The sequence below is a fragment of the Chionomys nivalis genome, chromosome 1 (assembly GCF_950005125.1).
Source record: "Chionomys nivalis chromosome 1, mChiNiv1.1, whole genome shotgun sequence".
In the NCBI taxonomy this organism is placed as follows: domain Eukaryota; kingdom Metazoa; phylum Chordata; class Mammalia; order Rodentia; family Cricetidae; genus Chionomys; species Chionomys nivalis.
In genome coordinates this window covers 59,147,808-59,162,713 of record NC_080086.1, presented here as the reverse complement: position 1 = coordinate 59,162,713, position 14,906 = coordinate 59,147,808, and the positions used below count along the sequence as shown (strand labels likewise).

Sequence of the window (14,906 nt, the reverse complement as noted above, 5' to 3'; positions counted from 1 at the left end):
CTGTCCTCATTTGATCAGATGTTAATGCGTGTGTGCATGTGTGTGTGTGTGTGTGTGTGCTATATGTGGATGTACTTATCTATGAGTATACATGTGGAAGCCAGTACATGTGGAGGCCAATGTAAATTGACTTCAGTGTCTTCTTCTATCATTGTTCACCTTACTTTCTGAGAAAAGGTTCCTCACTAAACTTGGAGTTTGTAGTTCAGCTAGACTGGCTGGTCAGTAAGATCCTGGGATCCATCTATCTCGACCCACCTCCAGCACTGGAGTTATCTATGTGCCCTGCTATGCCCAGATTTTTACATGTGTGCTAAGAACACAAACTTAGGTTTTATACTTGCACAATGAGCACTTCACTCACTGAGCTATCTGTCCAGCCCCAAATGTTGGCTTTTCTAATACACTCCTGAGCCTTCACATAGCAACCTACTACTCACAATAGCTGGGGAAGTAGTTCCTGCCTCAGTTTCTTCTTTGCATTTTGTACTTTTACCCCAAAGGTCTTTTCTCTTTGCTTTGTTTGCTTTGTTTGATCATTTGAAACAGGGTTTCTAGCCCAGGCTAGGCCTAGAACTCCCTACATAGTTGAGAATAACCTTGAACTTTTGGTCCTCCTGCCTCTATCCCCCAAAAATTGGGATTACAAATCTATATCACCATACCCAGTTTGAGTTCTGGACTTTTAAATTGGTTTCAAAAGGCTTCCTTGCTCCAAAATTGCAGAATAATTTGTTCTATTTTCACTATTACAAATTGTAAGAAATTATAAAGTCAAATTCTCCCACATTAAAAGCCTTAATCCCTTTGAATATCTATGGTATAAATTATGGTGAATATATTCAAGATTCCCCATGGATGTTTAGGTTCGTAAACAACAGATACTCTACTTTATTTTTATTATTTATTTGGTGTTGTGAGTCAAATCCAGGACCTCACGTATACTAAATGTGTGCTCCATCACTGTACTCCTCCCCTCTTCCACAAACAGATTCACTTACTAGCTTTGGTCAGTGAATTTATATTTCCTCTGAAGAATTTTAAATTGTAAAACTAGGTATGATAGTGTATGGGTATAATCACAGCACAAAGGAGGCTGAGGCAGAAGGATTACCATAAGTTCAAAGCCAGCCTGGGATACCTGGCAAGATGCTGTCAGAAAAATAAGTCAGGACAACCTGGGCTGTAACACAGAAACCCTGTCTTGAAAAATAAAGAAGTGGCTGGAGAGATGGCTCGTCAGTCAAGAGTGCTTGTTGCTCTTGTAGCGGACCCAGGCTCCAGTCCTAGTACTCAAATGGCAGTTCACACCATCTGAACCTCCAGTTCCAGGTGATCTGATGGCCTCTTCTGTGGACTGTGCACACACTTACAATCAAGGAAAATACACATGAAATAAAATGAATCTATGTAAAACAAACTTATCAAGTGATGAATCATGGCATTGCTCTTATTTTAGGATGACTTGATTCTGATTTGCCTGAGGCCTTGCTAATTTAAAGACTTCATTGAGCTTGGGCAACCCATGGGAGGGAGCCTACTGTATTTTTGCCTGTAAATGGTAATAGCAGTTTTTGTCCTGCCTATCCTGTGGGGTTTCTACAAAATTAACCATGGAAATGCCTATTCAAGGGCCATAGAGCCTGTAAAATATTAAATGTGTAAGACGGCAATAATGAAAGGAGTAAAAAAAGGAGCACTTTACATCTACTGGTGCTTATTTAGACTAAGCACCATGCTGCTATAGCAGGTCGCTGATAAATGCTGGAGTGTTGACTGAATTTCTATTGCATCTTTGATTTGCCACATGTTCCTATTGTATTCCACCAATCGAAATACTGCAGGTAGCTAATCTCTTGGTACTTGTAGAGGGATAGAAAAGTATAATAATAAAAATTGCTTTAAAAGTAAGCAATGCTTGAGAGAAAGAAAATAGGCAAGAAAGAGTGTTGAGGTGGAAACATTCAATGGGGTGCTTAGAAAGTCAACAGGAAGGCAACATTTCAATAGATGTAAAGGTGACGAGAGGGAACAAGCAAAGGCGGAAGTCAGTTTGGCCATGCGAGACTACCTGGGGAGCATGGTGAGAGTCCTGGGGAATATGAGGGCTTGAGGGGATGAGAAGCAGGAGTTAGATCTGATACAGCCTGCTGCTGCCTAACCTAAAACTAAGCTAGAAAGCCCAGGAAGGTTCCAGAGAATGATTCAGATTCCGACAGAATCCCTTAGTGGGTCCAAGAGAGATCAGGGAGTGGAAGTGTAAACCCCTAGGAACTACTTAAGAAATGATTGGAGGCTGGACTATGTTGGGGGTAGTGGAGGGCAGTTAGATTCTGTGTAATTGGTTGTTTTATTACTTTTTATTCTTTGGCCCTTTTGGGGGCTTGCCACCCAGCACCCAAATACACACAGAAGCTTATTATTACTTATAAATGCCTGGCCTTAGCTTGGCTTATTTCGCCAACTGTTCTTAAATTATCCCATCTACCTTTTGCCTCTGGACTTTTACCTTTTTCTATTTCTCTGTATCTTTTCTTTCCTTCTTATTCCATGTCTGGCTGTGTGGCTAGTCTCCTTCTTTCCTCCTTGTTCTCTTGCTCCTCCTACACTCCTCAAAGATTTCCCCTCCTATTTATTCCGTCTGCCTGCCAGTCCTGCCTTTCCTTTCTCCTGCCTCGCTGTTGGCCGTTCAGCTCTTTATCAGACCATCAGGTGTTTTAGACAGTCAAAGTAACACAGCTTCACAGAGTTAAACAAATGCAACATAAAAGAATGCAACACATCTTTGCATCATTAAACAAATGTTCCACATCATAAACAAATGTCACACATCTTAAAATAATATTCTACAACAAATATGGATCTGTCAAACTGAGGAAGAGGCTTGTAGATGGGATTGGTCAAGTGTGGGGTGTGGAGTGAGAATCATAGATGACTGAAATGTCAGTTGAATAACTTCTTATGCCTCCTTTTGCACATGAGAAAACTGAGGCCTGGCGTGGTTAGGGGTCCCTCCCCTGAGGGCCTGGACCAGGATCTGCCTACAGCACTGGCACTGCAGTGGCCTCTTTCTATCTAGAAACAAGAACTGTAGGATCATAGGTTGAAGCTTGCTCACATGCTCCTATCACTGTGTTCCCCTTTGCAGAGGGAAGCCGGGAGAAGTACGCAGCCCCACCAGATGGGCCGCCTCACCCTATGACTGCCCACTGGTGCTGCGGAGGCTCATTCGCAAGGAAGACATTCGGGCTGGCTGCAAGTGTATTGTGAAAGCACCCCTGGTGTCTGACTTGGAACTAGAGCGCTTCCTGTCTGCACCCCGAGACCCCAACCAAGTGCTGGTATTCGGGATAATGTCAAGCCAGAATCCCAACAATACTGCACAGCTGCAATGGCTGCTGGACACACTGTATAGCCATCGGCAGCAGGGCCGTTCGTCACCCTGCACCCAGGTTGGTTCAGGATCCAGTGAGAAGACCCTTGGGCCAGGGACAGAGAGAAGGACCAAATGTAACCCCCACTGCATGAGGATGGGTTGGGTGTCTGACAGTTCCTTTTCTTTCCTGGGCCTTGGCATACACTCCCTTTTCTGTCTGCAGTGTTTTGTCCCATCTTCTCTCTTCTGCTCATTCTTCTCTACCAGGATGAGTGTCACCACATCAGAGCAGGTGCTTCTTCTAACTTTTGAGACAAGGTCAAGACACAGTCCTTTTCTTTCAGAGCACTTAGCACAGTTTGTGTCCACAACTGGTGTGACTGTTCAGGGCAAGGACAGTGCCTGCTACCCATGTTCTTACAGTTCAGTATATGTTTGTGGACTGTCCCCAAGTCCCTCCATATGCTGGACTTGTGCCAGGCTCTGGGCACCTATTGCTGGTTCAGCATGAGCCAGTCCCTGAAGGAATTCTCAGTATGACTGCAGCTACAGAAGGTCTTTGAAAGGGCCATGGCAGGACAGCTCTGGAAAGTGTGACTTCTGTCTCCTTGGCTCAGAAAGAGCAGCCTAGAATGCTCAGGGCTTTGGCAGGCAACTGAGTATGCCTGGCAGGGCCTGTGCAGGAATGAGGACAGTTTGAGGTCCCAATTTGTCTAAGAGGTATTAGAGTACAAGGTTTAGGGCACAGGGAACCTCCTCCCTCTAGAGTTTTTCCTAAGCTCAGCCTCATCATCCTGAGTGTGCCTTCATTTAAAACGGTGTTGGAGAATCCCCCAGACTCATGTGGATATGTGAGCTAGGTGACTTCTTCTAAGCTGTCTTTCCTCTAAAGCCTGTTGCATTACCCCTGCCCTACTCCTAGCACCCTACTCCCCACTCGCACCCCGCTGCTGCAGAGTTCTGAATTTGTGTGGGAAACTTGGGGTAGGGTCTGCCTGAATACTGCTTCTTAACCTTTCTTTCTAGGAGTGCTGCCTGCAGCCTGTTCCAGGAGCTCAGCATTTAGGGCCCTTCTAAAATAAGATGTCCCCTTCCCCACCAGGACCCTTCTCTTGACTCTTTTCAAGAAAACAGTCAGCCACAGCCTTGCACCCAGCCCTGCAACAGAGCCACATTTATTTCATGCATTATTTTCTAGCTTACTTCAATTTAGAGAATGTTCACTGAGAACCTGCTCTGGGCTCACCTGTTTCCTCATGGCAATGTACAGTTGGCTGTAGTTCACCTGGGGGCTATTAATTGTTCACTAAGGAATAAAATGCTTAGGTGTCTTATTCCAGCCACAAGCAGTGTGAATGGGGCCAAGATCTAACCTGAAATAGTTGGAAGGGTGGAAGGAATGGCGGTGAGTCTGTGGATAGGCATGGAGGGTAGTGTTGGTCTTTACAGAGACTGGACTTCTGCCCTGGCTAATAACTAGTCATTAATACTCTCATCCCACAACGGCTGACTGAACACCACAAAGGGGTCAAGAGGGGCAGCCAGGGAGAGGTGGGGTGAAAAGTTCCTCTGAACTGTGCAACATAGCTTTCTAAATCTGGTCCACTTAGGGCAGGACTTCCATTCCAGAGTGAGGGACATCATAGTCCACAGATCCCAGGGTACACCTAGTGCTGTCACATGCAGGAGGGTCACTCTAGTGATGATGTCTTCCACAGGGGGCTCAGAGCAGATCTGGAGACCTCCTCTGTGGACAGTGATGGCTTCAGGGAAGTTAACGCATGTCTTCTTACATCAGGGTGACCAGTTCCCACATCTCTATTTGGCAGTGCCGGCTTGACCCTTATCGTCTGCTGCGGTATGACATAGACAGCCCCCTGCAGAAGGATCCACCCCTAATGGTGAAGAAGTTTGCTGTGGTGCACGGGATGGTTTTGGTGAGCAGGGGCCCTGCAAAGGGCTAGACATCCATCACCAACCACTACTGTCTTAGCCGTGTGGGGGATGGGGGATAAAGCGATCTTCTCCCACCCACACTGAGGCCCAGAGAACAGGACTTCCTGACAGTCACCCAATAGACTCCCATCCCTATCCTAGGAGATGGAGGGGTTGGGTGACATTAACACAGAAAATCAAATTCTATTCATCTGATTCTTACTAAATTATACTAAAATATAAAATTTTTTATGTTTATTGAAAAATAGGGTATACAATCTAGAAAATATGTTTGGTTGTGAGCCTAGCCTTTTACGACTGAGCCATCTCTCCAGCCCTCTAGAAAATAATGACACCTTCCTACCACCCAGGATATTGCTCATCTATCCAGTACTTAGGTTCTGGAGCCCCTGCTAGGCCACATCCACCTGACACTGTAGTATCTGGCCTTTGCTGTCTTTCTCCACACACATATTTTAGGGCTCCATCTTTCCAATAAGATAACAGAGCACCATCCCACATCTTCAGTTTGTAGCACCAGCATTTTTACCACTGGATGAGTCTTATCACTACCCATGCTGCTTTTGTTGGACAGTTGGGTTCTTTCCCTCTCTTTCTTCTTCCTGTTTTTCTTTTTCCCATAATGGTATGATGAATACCCCCACCTAACCATCTCTAGACAGATGTCCATGGTGAAGAATGGAGTAGAGGGTATGAGACCTCCATTCCATAAAATGAGCTGAATGGTACATCCTATTATGCGGGTTTGGAGCAGAAGGGGCTACACAGCTCTAGGTAGGTGGGTAGGAGTCTTGAAAGTATGAAGTGTACATCTGACAGGCCCCAAGTAGGGGTCAAAAACTGGGCAGGTTGGGCTGTCCTCTGACTCAGGAGGGCCTTGCAGGGGCTAGACTCAATCATATCTCCCTGGGTTGCTGAGGTAGGGTAGCACACTTTCCCATGCTCTCAAAGGCCTGAGTCCTATCCCAGCTCTGAGGGACCTGTGGCCAGGCCTACTAAGACTTGGAACTTGGCTGTCATTATCGGTCATGCCACTATGTCGATACACTGAAGTATTTCTTACTTCATTTCTTTCCTATCTTCCAACAGATGTTTGCTGGGGGGAAGCTCCTTTTTGGGGGCTGTCTCCTAAATGGCTATGGCTTCAGCAAGCAGAATCTACTGAAACAGATCTTCCGGGCTCGACAGGATTGCAAGATGGGCTACTTCCTGCCAGACAACTACAAATTCAAGTAAAACTGGATAAGGCATCACACAGGATGGGATAATGGGGCAGGAGACTTGGGCTATGGGAAGGCCATGGGTGGGAAAGCAGGTAGTCCCAAAGGTATGAGGCGGGGGAGAGCCAGAGCCAGGAAAGTAGAGTAAAGGGTTTTGTAGGCGCACAGGGGAAGAGGAAGAAAAGGCAGGAAGAGGTGAACAAGGTCGCACTGTTTGTCTCTGAGTCGCAAGTTTGGAGAAAGGGCTGTGTGGAGAAAAGAAGGCACTGCTTGTTTGCACAATGTCCTGCTCAGATGGAGATAGTGTTAATATGTCTGGGTGGGCAGGAGGCTCAGTCAACACCCATCAGGTCCAACCTGTGTGCACATTCACCTTGGCTTCTATTGGATTGCCAGATGGGCCCCATAGACACAGACAGTCATTGGTGGAATAGGCTTAGGTATCAGCATCCAACTAAGCATCTCCAGGCTGGTTCTGGTGTGTGGCAGAGGGTAGTCTGAGCTCAGGACACTCTAGTCTAGTCCAGGAGGAGCCTGGGCTTTATGCTAAAGGCTGCGTTCAAGGAAGACTGGCAGGTTCCGGATTCCATTGTGCTCCACAGTGCAGGTTCCGGAGAAACTTGCTAGGTTGGGTGTCCTAAGACAAGGTTAGAGCCCCACCTTTACCTTGCATTATCTGGGTGACTGTCAGGTAGGCTGATGAGGTGGACTCCCAAATCTTTAACTCTTTGCCTTTACAATGAAGATAATACTCGGTCTTGCAGGACTGTAAGGATTTCACAAAAGAGTATTTGTTAACAAGCTCTGTAAGTGGTAAACAATGATGAAATCCAGGATAATGTCATCTGTAATATCTGTACGCAGACCTAAGCTACCTGTGGTACACCCCTATAGCACCAAGTTAAGTCCCCCATGCCAATTTTCCATCTTTTTGTTTGTTTGTTTGTTTGTTTGGTTGGTTGGTTGGTTTTTCAAGACAGGGTTTCTCTGTGTAGCCCTGACTGTCCTGGAATTTGTTCTTTAGACCAGGATAGCCTCAAGCTCAGAAATCTATCTACCTGCCTCTGTCTCCCAAGTACTGGGATTAAAGGTATGTACCACCATGCTTGGCTGTAGCTTTCTGTCTTGATGCCAGTTCACCCCAGGGAGCTGAGTTGGGTTTTTTTTTTTTTTTCAGTCTGCTTCTCCCTGAGGTTGGGGATGCATTCATGGAAAATCCATGAAGGTCACACCAAGTGACCCCAATATTTTGACTGGAAGAGGATGAGCCTGTGGGGATAAGGCAGGACAGACAGAAGATCCTGAGTGTTCTGAGTGCCTATCACTCAGAACATCAAGAGAAGAGAGTAGAGCGGCTAGAGACCAGACGTTGGCAGGTCCAGGGAGTTAAAGCTGAGTTTCAGGGGCTGTTGACAGTTAATGTGCCAGAGATATGTTGGGTCTTACTGGGCATTTATGTCCATAAACTCAGCACCTTAGATCCATGTAACAAAAAGATACTAGGAAACAGCAAAAGAAGACGGATTTGTTTACAGTTTAAACAAATAGGCAGGAGTCTAATTATTTCCCCCACTGTGCTTGTGGCCACCTTATAGTTTATGGAAAGTTATACAACAAAGGATATGGTATATGAAAATTTATCTGTGGACCCAGAGTTCAGCTCCCTCACCCAAGCCTCTGGGTCCTTGTTGGGAGGGCACAGCAGATCTGTAGCCAGACAGCCTCAGTGGGAAGACATGTAGAATGTGGTCCTCGCATGAGCATCCCTGAATGAAATTGTGTCCACCTGCACACAACACTCACACTTATCCCCTGCCTTTTTCTCTAGGGTTGGGGACAGCTAAGGGAGGTCACATGTGGTTTGCAGGCTCCACTTCCTGTGTCTGTGAGCAGAGAGGTGTTACCCTGCCGTGCTCACTCCAGTGAGGATTAGGTACAAGAGGGACCAGGTTAGGGCAGTGTAAGATTTCCAGGGAGGCTAAGGGGTTGGGAGAGCAGACCAAACAGAGAAAACAGTTTGTCCTCTGGAAGCACAAAGGGACTTAGCCTGCAGCAGTCCCAGAAGTGTGTGTGTGTGTATGAGTCCTCCCTCCCCATATAGCAGTGAAATGGCTAGTGGAAACATTTCCTGTCTCCCTCCACCTGGGTTCTTATCCTTCCTTTCATCAAGAATGAAGTGGACCAGTCAGTGAAGACAACCAATAGAAGGTTGGTTTATTGCTTTAGTGCCAATTTGAGATTAACAACTTTAAATGGGAAAAAGAATAACTTTAAACAGGTTGGTACACAGGTTTTGACAACTTAAATGGATCAGGTTTGAATTCTTGCTAGCAGAAGGATGGTAGCCTCTTAGAGCTCTTTCAGCTCTGAAAAGTTTAACAGCTTAAAAATTCTTGGAGGGCTTCAGGGCATTAATGTAGAGCAGTCCCTTGCAGAACAAATCTGCTGGTCAAACAACAGGAACACAAAGAGCAGCCGGTCATGAAGGCTGGAAGCAGCTCAGAAACGAATGCTCATCTGCAGTGAAAGTATAGCATCTTGGAGGCTGAGGCAGAGATGAGTGCTCCTGCCTGAAGCTACTGCTCATGTCCTGGAGGCTGGCTCACATGAATTTCCTGCATAAGAGCAATTCTGTCCCCTGCCTGTCTTAAAGGCTGCCTTCAGTGAGGGCAGCCTTCCTTCAGTGAAGATGAGCAACTGGCTGGAGTCCAACCTGAAGTCTTCCTTTTCTTCTTCCTCCCTCGGTTCCAGCAACACTTCTTCTGTCTCTTCATCCCCCAGACCATCCGAATGTACTGGGTACCCGATGGACCCTGATTGGCTGAATGTGGGTATGCAAATAAAGTGGAAAATAAGACCAATCATGGAAGAGGTGTTAAACCTGCTTGGGGAGGGAGAAGAGCCCTTAGTCCTCCAAAAAGTTGCTAAAAGTTCACAATCAGGTTGTGAAGACTGTCTCCAGAGACAGGGACATTAGAAAGAGTATTAGTCTGTCCCTAGTTGCTACAGGAGCCCAGTGGGGGAGATTTTGGTCAGGTTTCTTCTTCTTTTGTGGCAACAAAATATGCAATTGTATAACTCTTGCAAGTGTGCCCGTGACATCTTGTGGCCGTTTGCTGCCTGTGGGACATGGCATGGTCATCAGGGAGAAGAGTGTGGAACTCTAGGCTCCAAGTTCTCTGCTCAGTATTGCTAGAGTCTAGGTGGGTAGCTGTGTCCAGAAAAGCAACCCAGGACCCTGATTCTGAGCCAGGAGTTTTTGACATTAGCACAGAAGGAGAAACTGAGGGCCAGCAAGGACAAGGATGTGCTTTGAATAGGGGATAAGTCCAGGCCGCAGTACAACTATGACCTTTGTTTTCAGTCGTGTCCTGAAGGAATGGAACATAACCTTTTTAGGGCTGTTCTTACAGGAGACAATCAAAGTCTGTCAGAAACGGCCGCACTCTGCAGAGACCAAAGTGCTTGGAAAACAGTCTTGGCCCCATAAACTGAATGCTGTGTAAACTGTAATGTGCTCAGTGAACCACAGAGAACCTTGCAAATGGTCGAGAAATCTGTGAGAGACAAAGTCCTTTGTAAATTGCCACATCCCTGATAAGACACAGTGGGAGCTGCTGAGTGCCCTGTGAACTAGGGAGGGTTTCTAGGCCTCCTCTCAGACTAGCTCAACCTAAACAGCACAGCACTTGGTAAACTACATGGCAGTCTATGAAGGACAAAGCATCTTATAAACTGTCAAGTACCCTGTGACAAACAGACTGGAGTGAAGCCTCGTAAAGATAATCTGGTATGCAAATGCCTGTGTGAGAACGTCAATGGGTTTGTGAATAGTCATGATCTTTATGAACGTCAAGTGAAGTCTTGGTGTGCTCTGAGTGCTACCAGTTGTGAGAGAGTTCTTCACCCCGGGTTACTATACTGTGCCTATTTTCTGCCCACGCACCTTAGAAGAGGCAGGGTCACCTGAGCCACAACAGGAGGTGGCCAGGGACTAGTGAGGAGAAGTGGTTGCAGCAAGGTGCCATGTTCCACAGATTCATGCACTGAAATCCTTAGCTCCATGGCAATGGTGTTAGGAACGTGGACACTAGGAAGTGATTAGGTCAGACGTACAGAGCTATGAGTGGAGTTAATACCTAGTAGCCAGCTTACCCCTTCTGCCATGTGAGAGCAGTGAGAGGCTGCCATCCATGAGGATATCATCCATGAGTGCCACCGGGCACTGAATCTCCTGGCACCTTGATGGTGGACTGCTTGTCTGTTTTGAGAACTGAGTGTAGTTCATGTCAGTGATCTGTTTGCCATGTAGGCACAGCACTTTTAGAACAGCCAGAATAGCCACAGTGAGTGGAATAAGCAGCATCTGCGCATCGTCTCAGTTCTGAGGACTGGAAATTGGATCCAGGTACCAGAGGACCATAATCCCTCTCGAGACACATTCTAGCCTCTATTTGGCTTTGGTGACAGCATTACTTTGATGTGGCACTAGTCATTCCAGAATGACTGCATCACAACTAATTATATCTATACTGATGCCAGGGTTCTGGGGTTAGAACTTCTGCATATGAATTTGGGGGACACATTTGGTCCACAGTATTGCATGATGGCATCATTTCCTTGACCTCTCCTTTTCTGCTTTGCAAAGCTCTCTGTATCCTGCGGGCATTGCCTATGGGTAGCATGGACCAGGTAGCTGGTGGCATGGGAACGAGGGCTATGCAGTCCTATATAGAAGCCAAGGTTTCCCGGGTTCCCAGGGCAGACAGTTTCTCCCTTGGTACAAATGGGAGCAAGAGTATTTTGCTGGCCTGTCTAGGGCTGGGATAGGGTGGTATAGCACTGAGTAAATCCTAGACTCTCACCTCTGTTCCCCTATACTGTGTCTTCCTACCACCCCTCCCTGCAGCGTTCCAACCTATATCACAAGCCTGGAAGATTCTGAGTCATCTAAAAGACCCCCATCTGAAGATTTCGAAGGAAGTGTCTCTTCATTGGCTCTTGGGGACAAAATGGAAAAAACACCTTCTACCCCCCCTGACAAGTATGTTTTCCCCATGCCTCTGGTTGGCAGATTAGGAATGGCTCATTATAGCATCTCTAGCTTCATCACGGGCCACTAAGGCTACCATGGCATGGCTTCTGTGCCTTCCAAATCTGTGTCCTTCCAAGGTACAGGTCAGCCCCTGATTTCCAGCCTGTTTTGCAGTATCCCATTGGGAGTCAGGGTTAGGCACTAGGATATAACACTTTGCAGCAAGGCCCCACAGTCTGGGCCCATCTGTCAGAAGGATGGAGGCCATCCCCGACTCCAGCAAGTTCCTTGGTGATGGTGACAGGGAACCAAATCAAAATTCTGTAGTGTGACTCTTTCCAGAAAGATGGAAAAGTGCTAAAATTAAACTAATGGTGCCACTGGTCCCCCAAGTTGGAGATGTCCCCTGGCACTCTTCCCTCCAGGGCCATGCCCGCATCATGTGGGCCATACCCTGCTTGCTTCTTGCCCAATGCCTGCTTCTTCCTATTGCGTGTTTAGGTTGAAACAGCCTGAAGAGGACCTGCTGCAGCCTTTCATCAAGAGTAGGAGGAGCAGCAGGAAGATAAATAGCTGGAAAAAGTCTAAGAAGTGACACTGGAAGAGCCAGCGATGCCCTCCCCACACCCAGTCCTACTTCCTGGTCTCCCACCACCCTTCAATAAATGTGCATGCCTCCAGCATCTGGGTGAGGCGGTGGTGGGTGGGAAAGGCCCAACTTTGACTCCAAGAAGGCCTGAGGCCTCCCAACTAGTTTCAGGCCGTGTTCTTGGAAACTTGCTACCTCCAACTCAGAGCTTCCTCTGTGTCCAGGAGTAAGCCTGAATCTGCCATTCTGGTGAACAAAGGTCTCATGGTCCAGGGCCTGCCTGCTCAACCACTCAGCAACCCCAGGGAGCCTCAGAAGGGTCTGGATGGTGTATCTCACCCTCTGTCAAGTTGGAAAGACTTTTGGTAGAAAGAAGATGAGAAAGGAGAGGGACACGGAAACGGAAAAGAGACTGAGGGAGTGGTGAAAAGAAATGAGGAAGCAGGCAGGAATGAGAAGGAAGGAGGGGCAGAAAGGGACGATGAAGGAAGTGAGAGACAAAGATGAAGAGGAGGAGTGGGCCGAAAGCCAGAGTCCAGCAGACACCTTGCAGGCTCTCATCAACATTTAGCTCAGCAATAGAACACATGGCTGGACTGGATTTTCCTTTTTCTGAGTGCATGGGCCTGGGGTATCCTTACCAACATCCAGGGGGCCCAGGCAACTGTCTTCTGGGGTGATACTTTGTCCTTACCTCTGAGAGAGCTGGATCTCTCACCGCTGTGTGGTTGGTAAGAGCTGTGTTCCCATAGCAAGGATTGTGGAGGGTCTGCCTTGGCCTTTGTGCCTAGAGTGGTCTAGGTCCCAAACAGGCAGTAATCGTTGGTGCTTCTTGCTTTTTCAATCTGAATTTGCCACAGCTTAGTATTTTGTTTGCTTGTTTTGTTTTGTTTTTTTTTCATTTTGTTTTGTAGCTTTCAAAGACATTTTGTGAGTCATGTGTTTCTTCCCCTAGAAGTGTATTTGAAGCGGCCTGCCCTGTTCTTAAGTTGCATCTGTTGATATTTTCAGGCCGTGAGGTTTGTTAGGGGGTTAGAGCTCTAAGCATCCCCCATCCTTCCCCTCCAAACACAAAGACAGATAAAAGCAAGAAGACAAGGGGCAAAAGTTCTGTTCTGTCCTCACATGCTCCAGCCCGATGAAGGTCAGAACCAAGGCCTCTGCTCTGACCCGTGCCTCTCTGACCTTCAGGCTGTATGCTCTGCTGTGCTCAAGCGAATATGCTAAGCAGTCAGTGCTGTGCGCTTCAGGAACAGAGGCAGGGCAGGTCCTGGTCCTCTGCAGGGTCCTCTGCAGGGTGCTCGTCACCCTGGGGGGCTGCCTGTGAACAGGAACACCTCCCACTAGCAGAGCAGGCAGTGAATGTCCAGGGCAACACCATCAGATTGCTCCTGGAGGAGCAGGATAAGGACGAGGAGGAGGACAAGAAGGAGGAAATCCTTCCCCATGGAAATGACAGGAGAGAGAGGTAGGCTTTCTTCCACAATGGCTCCCACAAAGCAGGCTGCTAGGTGTCTGAGCTGTAAACTGTGTTGATTAGAGCAGGGCTTCTTAAACTTTTCTCACTTAGTACAAGAAATTTCTGCATAATCCTGGGCATATAGGTATGTAAAACAGGTATGCAAATCAGATATTTACTAATAATAAATAATAAAGAAATTTATTTTAAAGCAATTCTTTGATATACCTATGATTTTCCATTTACTAAGGATGAAAGCAAATTTGCATCCTTATGCAATGAATGCACTTATGTACTTTATGTAAGGAATTACATCTTGCCGAATATTTAATGTTATAAAAGTTAGAGCATCTTGCCACTTTGCAGAGTTGATAGTCATTCTGATTTTATAATCATCAGTGCTAAGAATACCACATTACATAAAGTGGCAGAATCACATTTGGGGCCATTTTAGGAAAGGCTGGGAAATTTCAAAATGTGCATTGTGTCCAAGTAAGGTTTTTCCTAAAGATACAAAGCATCAAACACTAGTCAACATCACTCCCCATATAATAGACTAAAGAAACCAAATGCTGACTAACCACACTGGTGAAGAAATATAGCAAATACAACCATAGCAAACCAAAAATAGAAGATCAACATCTTAACTTCAAAAGGCTAATAAGGAAAACCTCCAGCAAACTTTCTTCATAGTGACTCTTTAAATGTATTGCCAGTGAGGTTAGACAGAAGACAAGGCTACCACCAGCACCACCACTGACAAAATGCCCTGGACACCCGAACCCTCTACACAAAGAAAGTGTGGGGGGAGGACGTGAGAGGAAAGGAGCAAACTGAGTTGATGCAGGTGATTCCATTATCTACCTAGAAAGCCAACAGAATCAACACACAAACATCAGAGCCATGTGATAACTAGATAAAAATATGAAGCCACTTTCTTACCACAAAATGCCTAGTACCAAGATGCAGGGCCAGTGGTGTGGAGTCCTAAGCAGAATGACATCCATCAATGCTTTCATCCCAGAGTGAACTGAAACTGGAGGAGGCTGTTCAACCAGAAGCCCAGCATGTCTACCCAAGGCCACCAAGACACACCATGAATCCAAGGCTCCTGGATGCTGAGGTCCCTGATGCCTCTCACCCAAGAGCCTTGAGTATCTCTTTCATAAAGTAGAGCCACTCTCTGCACTCTCCCTCCCCGCTGCACTGAGACTGGGCAAACCACTTTTGGTGTCTGAGTCTCCATGTCTTCATCCATAAAATGTGATGTT

General features: G+C 46.6%; 1 protein-coding gene across 1 annotated transcript in view; it reads left to right on the top strand.

Moving 5' to 3' along the window:
* C1H3orf20 (chromosome 1 C3orf20 homolog) overlaps window positions 1–12,451 on the top strand; it is a 50,460-nt gene extending 38,009 nt beyond the window's left edge. Inside the window, exons 12-16 of the mRNA XM_057785413.1 lie at window positions 3,149–3,452; window positions 5,206–5,313; window positions 6,422–6,564; window positions 11,462–11,596; window positions 12,089–12,451. Coding sequence (XP_057641396.1) covers window positions 3,149–3,452; window positions 5,206–5,313; window positions 6,422–6,564; window positions 11,462–11,596; window positions 12,089–12,182 — 784 coding nt within the window. The 3' untranslated portion in view covers window positions 12,183–12,451. The remainder of the gene's footprint in view (window positions 1–3,148; window positions 3,453–5,205; window positions 5,314–6,421; window positions 6,565–11,461; window positions 11,597–12,088) is intronic.
* Window positions 12,452–14,906: the final 2,455 nt, after the last annotated feature.